The 23,681-nt window shown below is 48.0% G+C and overlaps 3 protein-coding genes across 5 annotated transcripts; all 3 read right to left on the bottom strand.

Moving 5' to 3' along the window:
* Positions 1-1,795: 1,795 nt before the first annotated feature.
* Positions 1,796-3,188, bottom strand: LOC101784903 (protein SHOOT GRAVITROPISM 5-like). The gene is made up of 3 exons (XM_004954634.1): positions 3,074-3,188; positions 2,116-2,990; positions 1,796-1,981 (listed from the first exon to the last, which is right to left on the bottom strand). Exons 1-3 carry the CDS (start codon positions 3,186-3,188, stop codon positions 1,796-1,798), a joined length of 1,176 nt encoding a protein of 391 aa, XP_004954691.1.
* A 4,732-nt stretch (positions 3,189-7,920) lies between these two features.
* On the bottom strand, positions 7,921-9,160 carry LOC101775163 (B-box zinc finger protein 32). The gene has a single exon (XM_004951673.3). The coding sequence runs from the start codon at positions 8,939-8,941 to the stop codon at positions 8,261-8,263; it is 681 nt and encodes a 226-aa protein (XP_004951730.1). The 5' UTR covers positions 8,942-9,160; the 3' UTR covers positions 7,921-8,260.
* Positions 9,161-15,818: 6,658 nt separating this feature from the next.
* On the bottom strand, positions 15,819-23,023 carry LOC101774351 (protein STRUBBELIG-RECEPTOR FAMILY 3). Of its 3 annotated transcripts, XM_012849041.3 has the most exons (18): positions 22,410-23,023; positions 21,272-21,401; positions 21,124-21,192; positions 20,893-20,958; positions 20,744-20,815; positions 20,576-20,647; positions 20,424-20,495; positions 20,281-20,346; positions 19,561-19,626; positions 18,986-19,395; positions 18,837-18,893; positions 18,698-18,754; positions 18,221-18,591; positions 17,869-18,137; positions 17,618-17,756; positions 17,093-17,232; positions 16,809-16,965; positions 15,819-16,299 (listed from the first exon to the last, which is right to left on the bottom strand). In XM_012849041.3, the coding sequence occupies exons 1-18, from the start codon at positions 22,522-22,524 to the stop codon at positions 16,213-16,215; spliced, it is 2,415 nt and encodes an 804-aa protein (XP_012704495.1). In that variant the 5' UTR covers positions 22,525-23,023; the 3' UTR covers positions 15,819-16,212. The 3 variants fall into 3 exon arrangements, with proteins under 3 accessions (XP_012704495.1, XP_004951728.1, XP_022682782.1); XM_004951671.4 differs by lacking the exon at positions 18,698-18,754; XM_022827047.1 differs by lacking the exons at positions 21,272-21,401; positions 22,410-23,023 and having other exon boundaries at positions 21,050-21,174.
* Between the last annotated feature and the right edge of the window lie 658 nt (positions 23,024-23,681).

Here is a 23,681-nt window from a genome sequence, read left to right as displayed (position 1 = left end):
GAACCCCTCTCTCTCTTTTTTTTGGCTCCTCTCCTTTTTGTTCGCAAAGTAATGTCTCTACAAACTAGAGTGTCAATACACTCAGACACAACTTGTACTCGACCGTATGGCTAGATACCTCTCCTTTTGACTAACACTAGACTACTGTTGTAATCTTGGATGCGGCGATGCCATCACTAGCTCTGGACTCTCATCTTCCCACATGACAGTATGACACCAACAGGCGGGCCGCCGCGCCGGTGAAGCCAAGCAATCCGGTTTTCTGCTTGATTTTTGCTAAATTCCAATATACGTTTTATTCCGTATTGTTTGTCCCCACTGCGAGAGTAATTTCATTTTGTTGGCTCAGAAACGAAATGGAGGCCGGTGTGCGAGTATATGACCATGACCTTGACCAGATGCAATCTCAGAACGGTCCAAAGATGCACCCGAGATCTTCCCGCAAAAAAAAAACGCGGGAAAAAAAAAGATGCACCCAAGATCGAGAAGCCCATGCTGTTGCAGCTGGAGATTTCAGCTTTCACTTTTCACTGGAGTAGCAACTGTCTGAGCACTAGCTTTTGCATGCCCCCCCTTGATGGCGCCACCCACAGCATACACACGCGCACACATATGACATATCGGAGAAGGGAGAACTACGAACCCTGGCATTGCAATATTGCATGCAGCGTTTCAAAAGTGGATGTGTATACTGATATGCATGAACCTGACAAAGCTGCGACTAGTTCCAGGCACGCCCTTCACCTTCAGGCTGCAGCTGCAATGTGCAAGGTCAGTCCTGGCCACGGGATGGCTGGAAGCACAGACCTGTCATCTGTGGGACGCATAGATTGACCAGCCTAGGTACGTACCTAAAGTCAAGAGACATCACACAGCAGCAGCAAGAACACACACGCTTGAGATGACTAGATGAGACTAGACATGCTACTCTGCACATCATCATACAGATACGATATACGTACGACAGCTTTATATCTAGCAAATGGGCGTTTGACTACATACATTGACATGCCCATTGTGTATTCGTGTGCTAGCTCGGTACTTGCTCCTAGCTCCTCGATCGTTCTAGCAAGAGGTTGGGAGGCCGGATTCGATTCTGATCGTTCTCCGGCCTGCAGGTTTCTTTCGTCTCTGATTCCAAAAGCCCATGGAGCCAGAGAGTGTGCTATATTGCCTTCCTTAGTTAAGCTATCTACTTGCCCAAGGCCAAGGGTTTCTTGGCTTCAACTCAAAAAACCGTCTTAGATTCGACCGCAATATGCATGGGATAGTTGAAAAGACTCCAATGCCATGTGGATACATGCAGAAAGGGAAACCCTACATCTCTGAACTTTGTAAAGGTCCAGCAGATTGTTTTAGAATTAACATCTCGTTTTAAAATTTGTCTGATTGTTAAGTTCATGCGAACTGCACTCTCTAGTTTACTTACAATGATAACTAACGACCAAATTATTTGAACACAAATCAATATAGCTGAAAAGTTTTCCCAAGTGAAGCTATTGCATTGGTTGTTACGACTTTGGCAAAACGATACTGAATTGGTGTTCGTGATACTAATAGACTAACGGTCTCAAGATTGCGCATGAGAAATTGTTGGTTTGCAAAATCCTAATAAATTAAATTCCTTGCACTTGGCAATATGCCATAGGCTTAATTAGCTAATAACTAGTGATCCTTTAACAGAATCTAATCACATCACAATTAAGTTAGCACATAAAAAGCCCGTTTTCTTTCAGAAACGGCAGTCAAAAGGTGTAGGCCAAAAAATGATCTCGCACGACGACCTAACCGGCCGCTAGTTGACGATGTCCACCCCTTGTATGGCTTGCTTTAGCACGTCGGCGGCGTTAAGTTGCTCGTAGTCGACCACGGCATCGGCGAGGACTATGGACGGCACGTAGCTGCCCACCTCGGAGATCAGTGCGGCAGCCATGGCGTGGAACTTCCGGCGGCCGCCGTATAGCAGGTGATCTGCAGCAGCCTGGCGTTGACCAGCTGGCGCGTGGCTGCGGTGTGGGCGCGGCGGAGCTCCACCTGAGCCTGCTGCCGCATGCGCTGGGCACTTGCGAGCTCCAGCCCAGCCAGCTCCGCCCGCCGCTGCGCCTGCGCCCGGGCCTCCTCCGCCGCTGCCTTCTCTGCCATCGCCATCAGCAGCTGCTCCCGTGCCTCCTCCACCATCAGCCTCACCGCCGCCGACGCGGTGTCGCGCTCGAGTGCGCCGCCTAGCCCGAGCGACAGGTCGAGCCAGGGAGTGGCAGAAGAGGGCCGATCCGGCGGGGCGCGGCGGGTGACGGCAGCGCAGCTCCCGACCGGAGGCAAGAGCTGCAGCTCCAGGTTGAGGGCGCCGGGACGGGCGGGCGGCGTTGGAGGCGCCAGCGACGCGCCGAGTCCCGCGATGACGCTGGTAGCAGCGGCGGCGGCCGTGGGGCTCGCCATCGCCGAGCTCACCACGAGGTCGTCGCTGGACGGGCTTGCTGCGATCTCATGCAACTGACCCTGCTGCTGCGACGTGGAGGTAGTCGTCGCCAAGCCCAGCACGACACCGCCACCAGAAGCCGCCGGCGGCGGCGACGTCGCGGGCGGCGGCCAGCTGGCGCCACCCGTGTCCTGACGCTCGACGTAGCCCTCCAGCTGGGTTCGGGCGCCGCAGGTCTTGAGGTGAGCCTTGTTGCAGTCGGCGCAAACGGGGCCGCGGCCGCACTCCCACAGCCCGTGGCGGCCGTGCTTGCGGCGGAAATGCTTCTGGAGGGTGGGGAGGTCCGCCAGCGCGCGGGAGGGGGCGTGGTACGGGCAGTCGGGCTCCGGGCACACGAACACCCGGCGCCTCCGGCTCTTCGCCGGCGCAGCCGCCTGGGCCTGGCCGGCCTCCCGCCCGAGCAGGTTGTTGGACGGGCGCCGGAACCCTCTCCCGCAGGCCTCGCAGCCGTGCCACCGGTTCCACCCGGCCAGCAGCGCCGGCGGCGACAGCGCCACCACCTCCGCGTCCGGGCCTGCGCCATGGCAGCGGGCAAGATTAGTCAAAAGGAGGAAAATGTGCGCTACGTACACATCTGATCGTGGCGTGGGATTATACCAGGAGTACCGCGCATCCGCCGCTTCTTCGTGGCGGCGCCATCCATCTGCAGCGACTGCTGCCGTGGCGCCTCCTCCGGTGGCAGCACGGCCGTGGGCGCGCAAGAACTCGCCATGGTAGGCGGCCGGCCGGCGCGCACGCACGGGCACGAGTCTCGGCAAGAGCGACAGATTGACGATCCCCTCTCTCCTCGATCAGCTGGCAAACCCTTCCTCTCGGTCCCTGTCCGGCTATCCGCCTATCCCCCTGTGTCTCCCTCTCGGTCCCTCCTGTGCCTGCACTGCTGTCTGCTGGACAGGCTGCAGGCCTGCAGCTATGGCGATGCGGCAAAGGGATACGGGACACACAGGAACAGTGCATGTTGACCTCGCGCTTCGAACTTGGAGCCAGAAGCGGCATTGCTACCGTTACAAGTTGAAGGAACGGGAGTACGGGACGGGCCTTTTGGACGAGAGGCGAGGAGAGGAGAGCTGCATCCGTGACATGGCACGAACACGCCAAAGAGATTTCAGTTTTCACGGAACTGGAAACTGTTTGACCCACAGCTTTTGGTTGCCCCCCTTGATGGCGCCACCGAAATAGGCAGGTCCCGAGATTCTTCCGGAAAAAAATTCTGATCTAGATGGCGGACGCGTGGACACCTAGACGATCAGACGGCACATCTCTTTTGCACTCGGCACACTCGCACGCTCGGCTCCTCCTGGCTTCACGCATTAACTCGCTCGGCTCCTCCACGCTCAGCTCCGCTTCTAGGCTCCCAGGCGCGGCTCGTATCCAGTCCCTCGTCCCGCGATCTAAAACCCGGCGTCTGATCTGCTGATGGCGGCACCGTGTGCCTAGACGCCGCACAATTGTGATGATTCTACTGCATAGAAGTCACGGAGGTCGTCTCAGCCATCACTGATGCCTCCCGATGATATCCTGCTGCAACATACCTTGCAGCCACCATGGATTGTTCAAGCACGGGTGATCGATGATAACACTTGAAGATTCTATTTTGCAACAAATCAGAAAAATTATTATTTTTTAACGCATCCATCTCCTTTTTAACGCATCTATGCATATCTGTACAACTGTAATTTGATGACTACAATATACAACCTGAACGAAATGGGCATCATTTAGAAACACAAGCAGCTAGAGATCCATTCATTGCGGAAATTTCTTCACATGAACCTTAATTTCTGAATTTTCAACATATTCAGATAATACATCCATCACTATGCATCTGTAATCTGATCACTACACTAGCCCTGCGAGGGCCGCTGACCAATTCCAAGCAAAATCAGCATCTTCTAAATTGATTCGGCCTTTCTAATCAGCAACCAATTTGTCAGCATGATCCGAAACTGAAATAGACAGTACATTTCAGTACTTGATTCTGAAAATTAGATTGACGCAATGTACTATAGTTTACTGCTAATGCAACGAAATGTTTGACAAGGGAAACAATATATCTGAAGCTACTTCTGATGATAAACTACCCAAATAAAGTATTTGCATTTTGGTGGTGCAAAGTCTTAAGTTGTGCACTGGTAATAAATCATGAAATCGGAGGAATTCGTGCAAACTGAATGAATGGATTAGTAGAGAACTTACGCCCAGAGCACAGTAGCAGGGAGTGCGCCGATGGTGCGGCGCACGCACATCGTCGTTCGCTGTTGTGCGCTTCTCCGCCACAAATGTTGAAGCAACATCTGGCAGACGACCGAAGACAACTGCCAACTAGGCAAGGCGGTGGCTGGCTTGGAGCCGCGTTCTCCCGCTGATCATGGAGCCACGTCGATCGCATCGCAGCCTGTCCTTGGATACAAGCGTTGTCCACGTGTCCACCATCAAGACCAGGGCTGTACCGGGAGGGCTTTGCAGCTGTCCACACACAAATTTTTTTCCGATTCTTCTGCCACCACGAGAACACCCATAAAACCGGGCAAGAGTAGTGGGGAGATGGACTTTTTAGCTTGTGTGCAAACTGTGCAAGTAGCGATGCCTGAACCGGCAAACCCTACTGAAGGAGCACACTGCATGCACTCTTCAGCTACACATCAGTGCTCTGCCAACCATGCATCGGTCAGCGGCTCAGCGTTGCGCTATGCGTGAGCTATTGCCAAGCGCATGCCTATGCTTGGGATTGACCGTGCGACACCAGACGAGAGCCCGCCCAAAGTCCCCACCGCACCCCAACTCTGGCTAGGCCGCGTACCCAACTCTGGTGAGGTCGACAGTCGCGGCCTCCTACCCTGCTCATTGCCCCACCACCCAATCTTGAAATGGTTGTGCACGGCTCAACGCTACCTCACCTCACCACTACCAGTGTCTGCCGCTTTCCCACCACCTCCTTCATCTATTCTCACTCGGTGGGGGATTCCCTGCCAACCCCGACGGCCGACACAAACCTAAAGCAAACCCTAACGGCCATTTCCGGCCACCATCGAAGTGCTAGAATTTGTAAGGCAGAGGTGCAAGTACAATACGAAACAACAGATTGAGAAATAAAATGAAGTTGTGGTGAATCAATATTGGTACCATGTATGTGATCGGCTTCACGCTCACAATCAATATTACCCTAAACGCTAGCCGGTCACATACCGTTTAACTCTTTATTCGGATTAAACAGTCAATTATCCGGGTTAAACGGTCATTAAACGGATGATTAAATGGACACGACTAGGCACTGTGTAGCATTTGCACGTCGTGTAAATGACCGTGTAGGCGAACTATGCTCGCAATTGATTGATCATTAATGTTGGAGTGATGATGGTACATCACTAAGTATTTACCTTTCCCTATAATTAATCTCAAATAGTGTTGCATCCAAAAACTCTGATCTAATGTTAGATGAATAGGAATTCCCAACAAAAATCGAGCTAGGAACAACTACAGTAGGGGCAAAAAATTGACTAAGGGGCATATACCCCATTAGATCTCATATGGGTGATCCTCAGTTTCTTTGCATGCTCGCATTGAGGACGAACAAAATTTGGGATTGGTTGGCTATGTAACCAATGAGCGGATTGGATTAACAGCATCTCTTTGCATAGTCCTGCTACAATTAGGATGGCTCATCCAATTACTTCCTGTAGAACGAATTAATCCAACACAATTGCATGCAACTAAGTCTACAGAGCCTTGAATGAAGGACTTCTTAGTCATGTGACGCGAACCAAACAATACAGTCAGCTTCTTTATAAAAAAATCAATAGTCAGCTTTGGGTTTTTTTAATCAAATGACTTCCAACCATCCCACCTCGCAAAGCCAGACACGTTATAAATGTGTATGGTACTCAACATCCTACTAGTTAATAATGATTTCTCGTTAATCTAAAATAGGTATTTCACTAGATTACATATAATATTTTACTAGTTTTAGTAGCCATGTTCCACAATAGTATATACATAGTTTCATGAATATTATGTATTATTAATTCTTTTCAAAATACAATACAGACACAAATACTCACAACATGCATGCACACTCAGCAGCCTATGAGTACACTCACGTAACCCTACTCCTGTAAATATCTTTATTTGACTAGAACCGTAGATCTTGAGATTGATGAAGTCATCATGGAAGCCTAGATATTGACGGGTATATCGGCTGAAAATAGAGTAGTTAAAGCCTAAAAATAAATTCAAAAAAAATAAGACACATGTGTCGAGTTGAGGAGTCAACCTGGATGTACATGTTGCGCTATAAGAAATTTAACTAGCTTTTACTTTTGGTTAAAACTTTTGCTTTCTTCCACTGCTCCAAGATTAAACGAATACAAGTAAAATAAAATATATGAATCTAAAATCAAAAGAGTAATTAAAAAGGTGAATGATTTGTTAATAGAACTTTAGTACGTATAAGAAAGTAAAATATAAAATAAGTGAAAGACGAGTTCAATGGGCAAACACTGTGGGATAATAGAAATTAGAAATTTAAACGGGATTGGGAAAAATGAGGAAAGAAATGGGGAGGCTGGGCTGGAAAAGAGGAGATACGGAAAATAAATAAAGTGGACTGGGCTGCCAATTGCCAAACATGTTATATTGGGCCGATGAGGATGCACGCTAACGGGCCTGAGAAATGCGGCTGAGATTTCCTGGAAATCCCACCCGGCTGTGGTGGCTCGCGTGCGGACTGAACAAAGCCGAACCGCGTCAAGCCGCGCGGTCCCTCGCCGGCTGCCCGTCGTCTGCCGCACGCACGCGACTCGGTCAGTCTGGCCACGCGCGCGCGTTCGCGCGACGGCGAGTCGCCGACGGCTCGACGCGTTCCCCCTCTCGAGTCGTGTGGCTCTCCGGCCGTCAGCGCGGGCGCCTTGTGGTGAGCGAGCCCACCGGTGCGGTGGCATGCACGGATGCCCCCCGTGCGGCCGGGTGGTTTCGACGCCACCGCGCGCTGTGCCCCCGTGCGCACGCGTTCCCAGGGCTACTACGTCTCTGGCTTGGCCGTTCCTGTGCTGCACCTGCACTGCACTGCTCTCGTATGCTGGTGTTTTGCACGATTTCCATGTACCCATCCTACCATCGTCATATCAAATTCCAAGTCCACGCTGCAACCACTACCTCAAAACGAGCGGCTGGGGAGGACAGGTTGGACGGTCGGCGAGAACTCCTGAATGACAGACGACAGCGAGGTTTTCCCCCTTAAAAAACCATGGACAAGAGCATCCGGAAAGACCTCTTGCCATTGAAGCTAACACGCGCGGTCCACATGTGGTTTTCGTCCATAATCCCGATTAAGGACGCTCATGTGTGCACATTGGTCACGCAATTGGAAAACAAAATATCCAGCAGCTTTGCCTTGGTTGGCCTTGGCCTTGGCCTGGCCCCACTACAGCATCATCTCAGACCACATGAGTGTAATCAAATCAAATCAAATCAAGTAGCCTTTTTGTTAACCACAAGAGAGAGAGAGAGAGAGAGGCAGCCACCACCTTACACTCTCATGTCCCCATACCAGCCATTTGGACCTCATCTTGGCCCTCCTAACCACAAGATTCCTGGACCCTGATGGTATTGTTAATTCTTAATTAGGGAGGGAGGAAAAGAACAAACGAACGTTGCCCACATGATGTTGCTACGCGCAGCCTATCTCAGAGGATCAGGCTCGGCCACTTGCTGGTTCAGCAACAGCAATGGATGGGCAGTGGGCCATGCCGCCATGGCAGGGCGCTGGGCCCTGCGCGGATAGGTCGGTTAGGAGCACTCGGCCCAGCCCTCCTCCTCCTCGGCGGCGGCGGGCGTCGGCCGGCTCGCCGCGGCCGCGCGCGCCATCCACGACGCCACGGTGAGCACCAGCCTCGCCGGCACGTGTGCGGTCGCCTCCAGCCGCCGGAGCAGCGCGGCCTCCCCGCCTCCCTGGCACGCGCCGCCGGCGGCGTTGGCGGAGGTCTTGATCTCCGCCCAGAGCGCCGCGGCCATCGCGACGCGGAGCGGGACGCGGGCCGCGGCCACGCCCCGGCCCAGCGACCGGAGCGCGCGCGAGGCCGCCGCGGCGCGCCGGCGCGCGGGACCCGCCGCGAAGCCCACCCGCTTCGCCCACCCTTCCAGCACCGCCTCCGCGCGCGGCCGCCGCCGCTGCTTGCGCCCCACCCTCGCCGCCGCCACCGCAGCAGCAGACGGCGACGCCGCGGAGTCGGCCGTGGACACGCAGGAGCTGCTCGACGCGGACGACGCCGAGGACGCCCCGGACCCGGCCGCCGCGGGTGCCCCCAGGCGGCGCCTCAGGTGCCTTGACGCCAGGAAGTTGGCGCCGTGCACCTTGGCGTCGCAGCGCAGGCAGAGGAACGCCGAGTCCGCGGCGCAGTGCACGGCCGCCGCGCCCCCGCAGAGCTCGCACCGCATCCCGCGCTTCCCCGCCGCGCCAGCGCCGCCCATTCCGTGGCCTATAAATTCCTTCGCGCTACGCCTCTTCGGTGTCTTCCCCTCGAACTCCGGTGGCTTGTCTGTCGTAGCCGGCGGCCAAGACCTCCGAGCACGCGGCTATATAGATGTCGCCACGAGGCGCTTCGGGGAAACCGGGCGGTGCAAGTGGCGCGGGAGTGTGGGGATGTGGAGACGGGGGTGGAAACCGTGGGCGCGGAGGCTTCGGCTGGGAAGAAGCCAGGGGTCTGGAGGCTCTGGGCGCGCGTATGGCCGGTATTTAAAGGGGCCCCGCACCGGCCACCGCTCGGCGGCAAGTCGGCTACGACCACTGGCCACCGTGTGCTGCTAGTCGTGCTCACTCGGCGGCCACCACATGTCCTAAAAGATGTCGCGGTTGGACTTTTCCCTCTGACTCTCTCGCTCGCTCGCTCGCTCGCTTCGTTGGTGGAGAGGAGGAACCGGGAAAAAGAATTTGGCGCCAGGTGTGGTTAGTTTTCGGGCGTCCAGTGAGCCCGAGGTTGAACGCGTCCTTGTGTGGTCTCGGTTTGGGAACGTGCAGGTCGTGTCCATCGCCGGCGTCGGCGTGTGCGGTACGATATTTCAGGGAAAGGGGCGGGGGGGTTTGACTGTTTTGCTGCGATATTTGATGTGTCCACCCATGACATCCGTACGCAAGTCAGCAAGTGTGGGTAAATAATTTGCTCGATCATCAGTGAAGTACGTGAAACACGGTCCATTTCAAACATCACTCCTACTTATATATTGCTCTTGAGAAAGTTCATCAGGCGACGGCGTGCTAGTTCACGGGGAAGGGATCATGCCGAGCCGGGAAGAATTGACCACTGGCGGCGTGGAGGAAGGTCCGGGGACGACAGCCAACGTCAACGATGGTTGCAAGGGAGATGTCGGAGCAGTGAGGTAGCGGGGAACGGCCAGATGAGTTAGCGATAGGACAGTGCTGGCGGCGGCACGAGATTAGCGACGGAGTGCCTCGCTATTACGGATTCAGTGATATCTAGGTTGCCAGTTGAAGACGACGGGTGGAGGACAAGACGAAGTTATACGTGCACAAATGGGGAGAAAATCGATTACACTGAGGTCCCGTTTGGATCATTGGAATTGAATTCCATCCTAATAATCATAATTTAGACACAAATTAATTAAGCTAATATAATTGTATGTGGAATATAGTTGTATATTATAGTTGGTGATATGGGAGAGATACTTGTATGCTGCACTTCTACTATAGAGAAGCGAGTCTAAGAGCGTGCTATAAGAATTGAATTCCATTCTAATAACCATAATCTATAGAATCAATTTCCATCTCCCACCCCATGAATTTAAGATAGGCTTATATCTAAACTTTGGAAAGTTGTGGATGCCACATTCCAACATAAATTAGCCTACTCCATAAATAGATTCCAATTCCTTGGACCCAAACGGGGCCTGAGAGGAAAAGATGAATCGTTTAATTCAGATCTTATAACTGTCATCCTTCACATACAAAATTATTGATTTTAGCCCTCTGAATCATCAAACATCCAACTTCGAAGTTCCCATCCCTTGATCCTTTCCCGTCCACGCATTAGCCTCTGATGCAGAAATTGAAAAAAGAAACCGCCACTTGCGACCAACAAAACCGGCATTCAGGTGTACTTTTCACATGGCACTTGGACTACAATATTCTGCCGTTCCGTGGCCTCTTGCGCTTGAAATGACCCCTCGAATAAACTACCGAATTGATAAGCGGCCACGGTTAACCCATGGGAAAAATATGAGTATACTTTGGCGAGTTGGCGTGTGGCGAAATGAAGGTGAGACGCAGGAGAGCCGTTGGTTGGGGGGAAGGCAGCGATCGTAGAGCGATCCCTGTCCACAAAACCTCGTCCCACTCGAAGGCCCCAGCCAGGGCCCAGGCTAGAGTTTCTTCCATTCGCCTCTTCTGGAAGGCCTGCCAGCTCCCCACTTCCTTTCCGGTTTCCAAAACCTATCCCGTTTGGGAATCTCTCCGTCCCATCCCTAGCCTGTATTATTGCTTAGAAAACGTTATCTGCCGTGAGATCAGCCATTCGGCTTCATCTGTAGCTAATCTCGATTAGAAAAAAAGAAAAAGCTAATCTCGATTTCCTTTTTGATCATGCATGCACATGATCATATTTTTTCCCCCTGGATAGAGGTGAGATAGGCTTATTTTTTAAATTGGGGTAATCGTCTCCTTTCCGTTTTAGGATATGAAGATTCGCAAATCTTTTCAACAGTGATTTACGGAGAGCATGCAACAAGCAGTCCTTTTTTTTTTCTGAAAGAAAAAGCAGTTTTTTAAAGTTCTGATCGATCTGCTTCATTTTAGTGTCAAATTCGTCTCTAGAAGGTTAGGCGAATCGGCAGTTTGTGGTACGATCGATGCCATACCATATGAATAATTTTCTTCATCCGAGAGCTAGCAAGTTACGTCAAGACAAAGAACAAAAAAAATATCTAGCGGAAGAACTAACACCATGCATGCATGCCATGGCTGAGATCGACCAGCCAATGGCGCATCATGTGTGTTAGGCACGGGGCGATCGTGGTCGTCGTGGTGGCCTCATCCCTGGCCAATTCTCAAACCTACACAGTCTACTAAAGTTGTGGTCTTGTGGACACTATAATCTCGAGGCAAACCTACTTGTTCAAGTCCTGTCCTCCTTTCGCAAAAAAAATAAAATAAAAATACAGGTACGTCCTGTCCTCTGTGTGGCAGTGTGGCGTGTCGCGTGCAGGCCATATATAGGGGTCATGCAGTATGCGCCATTGTGTTGTCTAATCAAATGCTAACTAGCTATGAAAAGTTAGGCGCCGTTTGGATACTTTCATAACTAGGCGCCGTTTGGATACTCGCTAAATGGATGTGGAAAATGGATACCCGCTAAAGTTAAGTATCTGTCGCATCATATATTTGATATTAATTAGAAGTATTAAATATATACCAATTACAAAACTAATTGCAAGGATGGAATCTAATTCGCGAGACGAATCTATTAAGTCTAATTAGTCCATGATTTGACAATGTGGTGCTACAGTAACTATTTGCTAATGATGAATTAATTAGGCTAATAAATTCATCTCGCGAATTAGCACAGGGATTCTGCAATTAGTTCTATAATTAGCTCATGTTTAGTTCTCGGAATTAGCATCCGAACATCCGATGTGATACTACTAAAATTTAGCTCATAGTATCCAAACACCGCACAGGCGGAACATTCTTGTCTTGTCCTCCAACTTTCTTAAAAACAAAATAACGGTCATCTCATCCACGCCGTAATAGTCTAGATTCACGTTCTAGACTTCTGGTCCCTAAAAAAACAATAACATCTCTGCTCATCATTTTTTTACTTGGAAAATCAAAAACACTTTGAACACTGTGCTATTAGATGAACCATGGGAAGTGTAATCTTTTTTATTATCTTTTAGTATATGATACGGACTAATGTACTAGCTCAACAAACGAAGACGGTACCAGAGGCCAACCTGCCTCGAAGGAAAAAAAAAATCCGACAACTAACCAGCTCGTACGTGGTACGTACTTTCTACTCATCAATCCAATAATTCATTCATCATCACCGGAGCCGTACGTACCAGGCAACCCAACCCCGCGCACGCGACGCGAACCCACCAGGCAACCCAACCCCGCGCGATCCGGTGGTGATCCCGGGGGCCAGCGCTCCCGTCGTACGTGTGGCTACGCCCGCGCGCACGCGCTCCGCTCACAGATCACGCACCAGCCCGGCGCACCCCCGCGCGCGCGCGGTGATCCGGGGTTCCGCTCCGGTCGCGGCGCCGCCACAAATATCTATCTCCGCGGCGTCCCCCACCCGCGCGGCGCCGTGTCGGGCTGACTAGGCGGCCGTGGGCCGTGGGCCGTGGGCGCCTCGCGGGAGATGTGGCCGTGGCGTGCCCCACCTGGGGAAAAAAAGAAAAGAAAAGGAGTGAGCGCGGCGGCGGCCAGGTGGGCGATGCGGCGGCCTTGGCGTCGTTGGCTGGGCGACGCGGACGGCTCCTCGTCCGGTCAGGTCGCGGGCGCCGCGGGCTCGCGCCACGTTCGCTGCTCCGGGGCTGAGCGGCTGGCTTGGCCTTGCTTGGACGCGAGCGTGTGGACCGGCGCGTCGGTGACGGGTCCCGGTCCTGGTGCGCCGTAGGAGTTGGCACCTGTCGCTCCTGTAGAGTTCAATCTCCTCCACAAGCAGAAGAGCATGTCGTTGTTGGTTGAGTCGGGGATAGGAACTGTACCGGGCCCGGCAATGTAGGCGCTAGCGGTACTGTGCTTTGCCTTTGCTCTAGTACTAGTACACGCGCACGTGCATGGGCAGCGGGAAATGACGACCGTGCCCTCGTTCGGCAGCTACAGACTACAGTAGCGCGCTACGAACAGCATATCCCGTGCCGAAGATCTTTTGGCTTTCTCTGAACAGTCCGTTTCTCGTCGTGCTCTTTCCCCGTGACCCGTCTTGTTGTGCTCCCGTCCAAAATGAACGGAACCTTCTGCTAAAAAGATCCATCGGATGCGCAGCGGACACTCGATCTGGGGAGATTGGGTACAAACAAATTTCCGTCTAAGTTTCTCATTCTTTTGTGTTGTGGGTTCGGGAAGTCCATACAAGTCGCCTCGCGTTGCGCCTGCGTACCCAAAAAAATGGAGAAGATATCTTGTGGATGCAGTGGCACATATCTTGTGGATCCAGTCCAGTCCTTATATAATTTCCCCCCCAAAAAAAATCTTCGATTCCAATCCTCGTCAACCCGAAAGGACCCTGCACGCTTTGTAGATCCACAAGTCAGCGAATGTATTGGTTGGTAGTCTTGCGCCAGATACATCGTCTACCATGCCGACCACCCGGATAAACTCAAAACGAAAAAAAAAATCTCAGAGCAGCTGCAGCACGATATCAAACACTCGCAAATTGCTAGGGGTTGGTGTCAAGAAAAGGGGCCACACACTCACACACAGCCCGGGAAAACCAGGCACCCAAAACTGGCCACAAGAGGCTGGAAAGAAGCGGCAAGAAGTTTTCCAGATTTCTGTTTCACCCGATTCAATGCATTGCTCACCACAACAGCGACAGGTTTTCATGTGGGATGCATGCAGTGATAGCATGGCGAGAACAGGAATCCCCACTTGTGCTTGCGCAGCAATGGGCGTGACTGGTCGGTCTGTGGATCGGAGTGCCGTTCGACGCCACAGCTGAAAGTGGTTCCTGCCGCCCTGCGAAATCACAGCGAAGATATGCAGGATCAGGGTTCCAATATTTGGCAACCAATGCAAGTGTGATCCACAAAGATATGTTGTGACAGCGAAAGGGGAGCTGATACACAGATTCAAACTGATCCGATACATTAGAATCAGAGTACCATGTGATTTGTTGTAAATTTAGTTACATTTTGCACAAGAATGTATATGATCACATTTGTTCTAGAATTCATAAAATTTAGAGATATCTGATCTGCCTGGTCACTTAATCACGAAATTTCATGTGAGCTGATACGCAGATTCAATGCTCAAGGAACTAACAAAACTCTGATCTACTATGTACTGGTCGCTTAAGCAGAGATGTATATGATCACATTTGTTCTAGAATGTTCTCAATTATTGGATGCAGTTGAGTGACTCGGATACTTTGCTGATGGGAAGCTGTTCAATGCATCCTGATGCATGTCGACGGCAGCCACAGGATAGTGTGATAGCTCTGGACCAGCACACATACATCAGGGAGGCCATGTCAGGCATCCTGATAAAAATATGGACTAGAGAAACAGGACCTGATCAACATTAAATTTCAATTCTATTTTCTTGGCTGAGGTTTAGATGGGGAGAAAGCGAGGGGCTGGCACTTGGCACAGCCTCTGCCTGAAACTCTCGCCAGCCTCACAAAATGGTTCGTGCATTGCACATCTACACTACTTGCCCAGTTGCAACCAGCATCATGGCATGATAAAGATAAACTGCTCTCTAAAAACATGAACAGTTCTCGACTCTATGTGCCCAACCTGCAACTAGCCTTTCCAATGGCCAAACAGATGGACACTTGTCGCAGTCCTTGTGGAATCTGCGAATTTTCATGGTTGTATAGTGCACAGATTGATTCAAACTGTGTTCAAAGTTCAAATAAGTCATCTTCCTAGAAAAGTGATATGAAAGCAACAACGCCTAGGGGGTTCATTATTTCTCCAAATTGTATCCAATAAGCTTGGTCACCGAACATTTTAACGAAGAAGACAGGAAGCAGCGTAATGATATCGCAGTTTTGTGATATAATTTTTCTTTTGTTCTTCTAAAAGGTAAAAGATGCTAAGCTAGTTTTGTGATATAATTTTTCTTTTGTTCTTCTAAAAGGTAAAAGATGCTAAGCTATTAGTTCAAGCATACAAAAATCTAAGTGAATAGACTTTTGGTACTAGAATTGACTTTGCTGTTACCACTTACCAGTGTAAGCTACAAAGAGAAAGGAAAAAACACACCCAAAAGTGCCACACAGCAAGAAGTCTATACAATGATTGTACATACTGTAAGCCACCATGACAGATCAAACAAACTTGTAATCAACCACAGGATGCCATCTACCAATTAAGAACAGATCAGTATAAAAGTTTATCTAATGCCACTCAGCATGATTGACCATAGCCATAATTTACGTCTTAAAGAAATCACAGGAAGGAAAGACAGCAGGAACTGAGTGCACAATACATACCTAATATAGGTACTTTTGCTTCAGGGAGGAGAATCTGCATGTCCAGGTCGGCAGAAGACACCAGGTACGTGTCTTTTTTAAAGATCCATGTCAAGTGGGCAAGTTCATTTGCCTCTGTAAAGAATCTCTCTAACAGTAGGTTTCTAAGATCAACAAACCATATGGAGTTAGCAAAGCCAGTTTTCCCCCTCCCTGAGAATGATGAGGTCCAAGTCATACTAAAAGGATCATATTTAACATAACTAGCTATAGTGTAATAAAGTAATAAAAAATAGAATTAGTTACAAGAGATACTGCCTACAGGTGGAATTATAATGTCTAGCAGAGCACAGGAATCTGCTCAATAACAATGCGAAGCCACTTCTCTCTGGTTGTACCATACTACTACTGCTACTACTACAGTCTACCATCTTTCCAAAAGTAAATGAGGCTCCAAAATGACATGTACATCAGCCGATAATCTCGTCCAGGAAAAATTCTGATAGGGTTCCCCACCATTGTGCTCAAGATGTATTCACTGTGCGTCTTGATTGGCTGGCCTTGCTGTTCCTCCTTGATTTGTCACTCCAAATCCTCACCAGTAGCATCTACAATCCTAGCTAGGTATTGGACGATTGCAGACATTGCCGGCCTGCACTCCGGTTCCGTCTGCATAATGAAATTTGAGGTTAGTCACATGATCCTTAAATTCATCCCAGCTTGTTGTTCTTAGAAAAAAAAAGAGTTGAATAAAACTGGAATGCAATAGTGAATAGATAAGCAAATACCTCTCCAGAACATGATGAAATATTAAAAAAAAGATACATGCAGTAGAGTTTTTTAGATGGGAAACTTTGTCAATAACAAAACAAAGTCCCGGCCTCTGCAACAAGCCAATACATGCAGCCATATAGTAGTACATGTAACAGAATAAACTGACACCAGAATAAATTGACACATTGACACATGATTTAAAGGTGCTTCGGACCTAAGTATGATTAATTATAGACTTATAGTACGAGTAAACTCTTGCAAGTTATCTGATTGATTATGATGGCTCTGCCCTAAGTAAACAGCTTTAAATGGAAATCTGAGAATTTAAAATCTGAAAGATGTGCTATGAAAGCAGAACATGCATTATTCTGTATTAGCTTAAGAAAGTGGAGGCTTAGAATTACCTGAATGCATTGACTGATGATGTATGCAAAACGTGACAACTGTATCTCAGAACACTCTCCTCGAATAGCAGGATCGACCATCTTTGATATGGATTCAATGTCATGAAGCTGAGAACCAGCCCATCTTACAAGATGTTGTTCAGCACGTGGACGGGAACTGCGTGTTCCAACATAAAGAAGTAGTGGCATGAGATAGTTCATTCAGATATCCTTTTAAGAAATAAGAGAACTAAATAACTGCAAAAGGCTACTTATTAACGTTCAGATTACAGTGAATCTCCAACCTGTCATATGGTCTACGGCCAGTGAGAAGTTCTAGCATCACCACACCAAAACTATAAACATCACTTCGATCGGTAAAAGGCCCAGATTCGTGGATTTCAGGTGCTTCATAATTGAGTAGAGCCCGCATGCGACCTGAGAGCTGAGATCAAAAGGAACACCATTATACGGAATTTTGTATTCATATTTAAGGAAGTAAAGAAGCATGATCACCAAATAATCTACTTGTAGATAAGTCAAGTTCCAATTGTTTCTTCCAACAGATCATGGCATGCAGTAGTTAAGTTGTGGTAAAGGCTATGCAAGTTTGGAAGGAAATCACTGACTAGACCTGATAGCTTTCACAGTTCTGGAGCTGCTAGCTACACATGCATCACTATTCTACACGGTTGGATGGTATGCAAGCATGCTCGTGCACCTTGAAGTTGTTATGCTCCATGAGTTCAGGTGTTTCAGTCACACTGTATGGTATGCTTAAGACAAAGTTGAAGCATTGCAATCACACTACACTAGACAGAAGAGATTACCTGTATAACAGAACCTGACAACATCAATTCTGCCAGTCCACATTCAGCGACACGTACTGAGCATCTATTGTCAAGGAGCACGTTGGCTGGTTCAAAATTCTGGTGCACTACTGGAGGTTCACAGGTGTCATGGAGATACCTGCAAGAAAAGTGTAATTAGTAAATATGAAGTTTTTACTGGCCGTCTATTGACAAGCGAAGTTAAACACACATAAGGTCATGAATATAATATTTAAGTTGATACAGCTTACTCTAAGGCTTTTGCTGCATGAAGAGCAACCTGGAGGCGAGCATTCCAGGATAATGCATCATCTTGATCTTCCCTTTCATGCAGTACATCATGTAGTGTTTTTCTACTGAAGTGGTTATAGACAAGTAACCTCTGTTCATACTCAGCACAGTATCCAACAAGCTCGAGAATGTTAGGGTGTCTAATATCTGATATACGAGCAACCAGCTCTAGAAAGTCATCTACTGGTATTCTTCCATTAGCATTGTCAATCTTCATAACTTCCAGTAACTGCATAGGACAAAAAAAAAAGATGATCACACATTTCAGTGTAAATCAACTCCCGAGTAAAATAAGCAGTACTTGATACATACTTTGCCTTCAGGAAGTTCTGCCAGATACACTTTTCCCAACCTACTCTCCCTTATCAAATTTTGCTCCTCGAAGCTATTTGTATATTGCTGAAGTGATGCAACAGAAAAGGATGTCGCAGATGTTGAGGGACCAGTCCTTGGCGGAGTGCTAACTCTTTTTTCTGGCCTGACAATGGGATTTACAGTTACTTTTTCAACAGGAGGTGGTGATGGTGGTGATGGTGTTGGTGGCAGCGGCGGCGGCAGGGGAGGAGGAGGAGGTGGAGGTGGAGGTGGAGGTGGTGGAGGTGCTGTAGCAAAGATCTCTGATTCTGTTCGCTCCAAATTAATTACATGCTCTTTTCTCTTTTCAGGAGGCTTCTCAAGGGCAGCTGCCAAAAGTTTTTATAATTATTACACATCTATACTTGTCAGGAAAACAACATCACAGTAAGAAAGAATTGATTGGTCAGATTTACAACTCACAAGCATATATACCTGGTACTGTTAAATTTATTTCACGAGGCTTCTTTCTATCAGAATTTTCAGCTGAACCTGTTAATGAAAATTAAAAAACATGTATCATGATACAAAAACAAAAGAAGAAAACACATAAATACATTTCACGCATATGTACCTGGTACTGTTAAATTTATTTCACGAGGCTTCTTTCTATCAGGATTTTCAGCTGAACCTGTTAATGAAAATTTTAATCATGTATCACGGTACGAAAAACAACAGAAGACAACACATAAATACATTTCAAAACGACAAATGAAATTTGACCTTTTTTGGCATCGTTTGTTGACTGCACCGAAGCTTGCTTGATTTTTGGTTCCTCAACCCTCTGACGCACCCTCCCTAATTGACTTGTGGAATACTCACGTCTCTCTTGCCTCTCTTGGTACTTGGACAGGCAAAATATCACCAGCAGCACTATAACTATGAATAGCACGATGGCAAGAAGAACATATCCAACAGTTCTTAGGGTTGAAGACTTGTGCTTCTTGGATGATGGAGAGCTGCTATCTCGTGCAGTAGATCCACTGGAGTTTGACGCTGTACTAGATGGTGGAGGAGCTCCTGAAGAGGATGATGGTGTTTGTGTTGGTGTTGATGTTGGTGTAGAGCCAGTAGGTGTCGAAGAGGGTGAAGTAGAGGGAGTTGTGCTGGTATTAAATGGATTCCCATCATTTCTGTAGGAAAAAGCAGTTAATCATTTTATGAGTTATATGTAATTGATTCAATCATCAAAGTACTGAAAAGTATAAAGGATATGACCTAATCTTTTATGTAGAAAAAAAGGCACTGCATGGATAGCATCAAGAAGTCTGAAATAGGTAAAGGGAAGAGTTTCTCACTTGAAATTTGGTATGTTCAGCAGATTTTGAGGAATTGGCCCAGAGAACATATTATTCTCTACATTTCTGTTTCCAGGTAAATAAATTATCAGAAAGAGGTACAAATATTGAATCATGACAGAAAATTTAAAATGACTATAGGGTAAGCTAAACTTCCAGAGCATGAAAGCCTTAGAGAATACTAAATTGCTATGTCAAGGAAATTCAAGGTGACTTCACTAATAAAGTAGAGATTTTCAGTTACATTGCAATTCTACAACTGGTGCAACTATATTAGTAAAGGACTTATTAAGAAAAAAATTGAAATAACTAACTTTGTCAGCAGTCTTTTTCTTTCCTGACTAGCAAAACAATGCTAAAGGTGCATTGTTATTATTATTACAATGACTATAGGGTAAGCTAAACTTCCAAAGCATGAAAGACTCAGTGAATACTAAATTGCTATGTCAAGGAAATTCAAGGTGAATTCACTAATAAAGCAGAGATTTTCAGATACATTACAAGTCTAGAACTAATCCGAGTCGCCTGCATCATAACTCGTAGTTTGAATTCTATACAATAGACCTAAAGAATATTACTATGAAGCAGTCATTTTGCATTAAAACAAACAATAGGAAACCTGCAAAATAATTGCGGGTGTTCTGCCTAATTTGTTGATTATTATGAGCTAAAATAAGCGAACCAGTTAACTGACAACAGATAAGAGGGATGGGGACATACAAATCTTTGAGAGGGAGATCCTGCAACACATTAAGGGTTCCAGTTAGTTGATTATCTTGCATGTGCCTGTAAAATAGCAGATCATGAAAGAGCAAATACAAGGTAAGGGAGCAAAAAACAAAACAAAATAGTCGTAGAATTACAATGTAGTCAGTGATGTCAAGCTCCCCAATGAAGGTGGTAATGGACCACTGAAGTTGTTGGAAGAAATATCCCTGTGATAAAAGGTCAGATGTCATCAAACAGCTTGCAGAGACATAGCGAATGGGTTCTGGGGGTTAAGCTGAGTACTTACAGATTTACAAGTCCCGTTAGTGAATCAAATGCATCTGGCAATTTTCCATCTAGATGGTTACCATTCAGTGACCTGGGAAGAGACGGATCTTGAGTTAGTTCATTGATGAAAGTATAAAACAGCGAGGTAAGGTTCAGCCATTGAGGAAGGATAAGAAAACGAAATTACATGGCTGTTAGACTGCGGAGGTTTGATAATGACATTGGGATGCTTCCAGTGAGTTGGTTATCTGAGAGAAAGCTGCGGCAGCAAGGAACAAAAATGATCCATCATCTAATCACAACTAAAGAAATCTCAAGAGCAAGGATAACACATACAAATTCTGCAGTGTGGCAGGTAGATCTTCCGGTATAGTTCCACCGATATTATTGTTGCTAAGATTTCTACAATGACAAGAAAGTAAATATCACAATGATCGATCAGAATACGAGTACAACATAACTTATAGCAGTATATAAAATGTTCCCTGTTCACCTGTTGAAACAGTACAACATAATTGACACAGCCATCAACCACGAGCAAGAAAATTGCAAAGATCATGCCCTTACATTTCAGTTATTGATGTGAATTTCCCCAGGCTGCCTAGCTGTCCTCCTAAATTCGCAGCATTGAAAACTCTGCAAAAAGTGAGTTAATAAAAGAACAAAATATAAAAGTATTATCACCAAAAGGTGTCATATAGAATAATTGACGTACATTGAGGTTATACTTGAGCCAGTACATGTGACACCCTGCCAACTCTCACCACAGGGATCTCCACCACTTGCAGACCATCCAGGCAGCTTTGGTGATTCAAGTGCAACATAAAGTCCATTTATAGCAGAAACTGCATGAAAGTAAAGCAAAGACAAGGCATTAGCAACACAACAATGCCTCCCTAAATATGCAACCACACCAAATGAATACATACTCTAAGATACTTAATCAAATGAATCTGCATTTATATAATCTGCTTCATGTGTTAAACACTCTGTCAATTCAACTACTTCAGACAGAATGCTGGATTGTACTAAAACAAGTATGGAGCACAGTGCCATGAACTCATTTAGTCATTTACATTTGGTATACACTCTCTGCCACTCATTCCTCTGTATATAAATTAAGTACTGAGCACATTGCTACGGAAGCAGTCATCTAGTTGTTTCATATTCAACCAGCCACTGAATGTAAGGTCTGTATTAACACTTACAAACCACTGAGAATGTAAGGTCAACCAACATCAAAGTTCCGATGTACACAGAGTACCATCAAAATCATCCATCTATTTACCCTGCACTATTTTCAACAGCCGCTGAATCTGCAGGGAGCAGTCGTGCTCCTCCCCCATTGCTATCCCCGAATAGATGGTATTAAATTGGTATCATACGAAGCTGATGGCACAAAGTCACACAAGGACCATAAACATCGCTCTCAACCCCCCTAGCGAAAAGCACATCCCGATTGCCGCGTATCATCACTTTGGTTGCTTCCACAGGCTGGCAGGCACGAATTCAACGGCACCATCAACTCCCCGAGTACAACACCAGTACGCCGTGAATCCGCACCACCAAAAATGGTTTAATCAACCAGCGCAACCAAACCAATCCGCATTTCTCACCACCCACCCCAATCCCCAGTGCAACAGTACATAATCAAAAGTCAAAACCAATTCCTCCCCTGATTTCTCGTGGCAGTACACAGATGAATTCCATCACCCTCCGGAACAGTAAACCCCAATCATCCAACCAGGTACACAGTGAGCAAGCACGAGTGTATCCGTGACGTGTGCGTGCTGCTCGTGCTAACGCTCAACCAACTTTGAGGGAGGCGAGCAGAGCAAAGTAGGGCGCATTACCGTCGGCGGCGTCGGTGACCGCGAGCGCCCGGCGCGGCAATGCCGCAGCGGCGATCAGCAGCAGGACGAGGACCGGAACCCCGGGCCGGAAGCGCCGGCCGCGCCCCGCCCCCATCGCTCGCTCGCGGGGTTCAGAGTCTCGGACTCCCGGACCAGCTAACAGCGCAGCACCACCAGCTCCGCGGAGCAGCACGGGAGCATCAGCCGCCGCGCCGTCGCGGTGGGACGAGGCAGGAGCACGAGCGGCGGCGGCGATCGCGGAAACCGAGGCGGCTTGCGTAGATCTAGAGAGAGAAGGGAGAGCGGAGGTGGATACTCTTGAGGGTTGCTTTTCCGGAGCACGATTGTCCCCTCTGCGCTCTGCTCCCCGTCTGTTTTTGTTGGCTTCTAGAATCTAGCTGTGAGGAGTGGATAGAGAGGAGGAAGAGAGAGACTGGGGGAGTGGCGGCGAAGTGAGAGAAAGGGAGGTGGAGAGAGATGTAGAGAGAGAGAGGGGGGAGCGTGAGCAAGCAACGGGCGTGAAAAGGTAGGGAGAGAAAGAGTGGGCGGTGTGCGCGAGTGCTGATTGGTGGTGTGAGGGGGAAGGAGAGGAAAGGAGGAAGAGGGGAGAGAGAGAGTATGTGTGTGTTTTCCCAATTTTTTGTTGGGAAAGAGAGAGGGAAAGGGGTTGGGATTTGTGGGCAAAAAGCCCGGGGAAAAAAGGGGAATAGGCTTCTGGCTTTCTGGGTCCTCGTCATTTTTATTCTCACGGCACATTGAATGGAACTGCGGGGTAGGGGGAGCGGGGGTGGGCCCTGCTGACGTGGTGCTCCGCTGGATCCGCTGGGAATTTGGCCGTGTTTGCGGGCGAGCGCGCTTTAGCACAGTTGGACTTGTAAGCTGGTTGAAAAGTTGAAATGACTGATTTTTTAAGAGAAAAATATTGTTCGGTGGCTGATAAGTCGGCTGAATAAGTTGAAGCGAACAGGCCTACATCGGTATCATCTACTATGCAGTCTTGTGCATTGACATCACGGATTATTTTATAAGTTATCTTGTAAAGATATATAATTCCTTAATTTATGCATATGAAAGAAAAAATATTACGAGTTATATGGCAATAACAACTCGTACAATGGTTGTTGAGTTGTCTTGTAGTCCTAAAATTTAGCTCATGAGGCAGTTGTTTTGCGAAACAACGACCTCTTTCTCTCTCCTCGCTCTCTCTTCTGCACATCATCAAAAATCCTATGTGGCATTGTATGAGACGACTTATGAGATCACTAACGCGTA

The sequence above is a fragment of the Setaria italica genome, chromosome I, assembly GCF_000263155.2.
Source record: "Setaria italica strain Yugu1 chromosome I, Setaria_italica_v2.0, whole genome shotgun sequence".
Taxonomy (NCBI): Eukaryota; Viridiplantae; Streptophyta; class Magnoliopsida; order Poales; family Poaceae; genus Setaria; species Setaria italica.
This window is presented reverse-complemented; position numbering and strand designations above follow the sequence as displayed.

Excerpts from the sequence above, each read along its gene's own strand:
- LOC101784903 (XM_004954634.1), bottom strand. The coding sequence starts at position 3,188 with ATGGCGAGTTCTTGCGCGCCCACGGCCGTGCTGCCACCGGAGGAGGCG. Across the intron at positions 2,991-3,073 it reads GCGGATGCGCGGTACTCCTG|GCCCGGACGCGGAGGTGGTG; the intron begins GTATAATCCCAC and ends GCCATGGCGCAG. Across the intron at positions 1,982-2,115 it reads AGAAGGCAGCGGCGGAGGAG|GCTGCTGCAGATCACCTGCT; the intron begins GCCCGGGCGCAG and ends GGTCAACGCCAG.
- LOC101775163 (XM_004951673.3), bottom strand. The coding sequence starts at position 8,941 with ATGGGCGGCGCTGGCGCGGCGGGGAAGCGCGGGATGCGGTGCGAGCTC.
- LOC101774351 (XM_012849041.3), bottom strand. The coding sequence starts at position 22,524 with ATGGGGGCGGGGCGCGGCCGGCGCTTCCGGCCCGGGGTTCCGGTCCTC. Across the intron at positions 20,496-20,575 it reads CTAACGGGACTTGTAAATCT|GGATATTTCTTCCAACAACT; the intron begins GTAAGTACTCAG and ends CTTTTATCACAG. Across the intron at positions 18,592-18,697 it reads AATAAATTTAACAGTACCAG|CTGCCCTTGAGAAGCCTCCT; the intron begins GTATATATGCTT and ends AACTTTTGGCAG.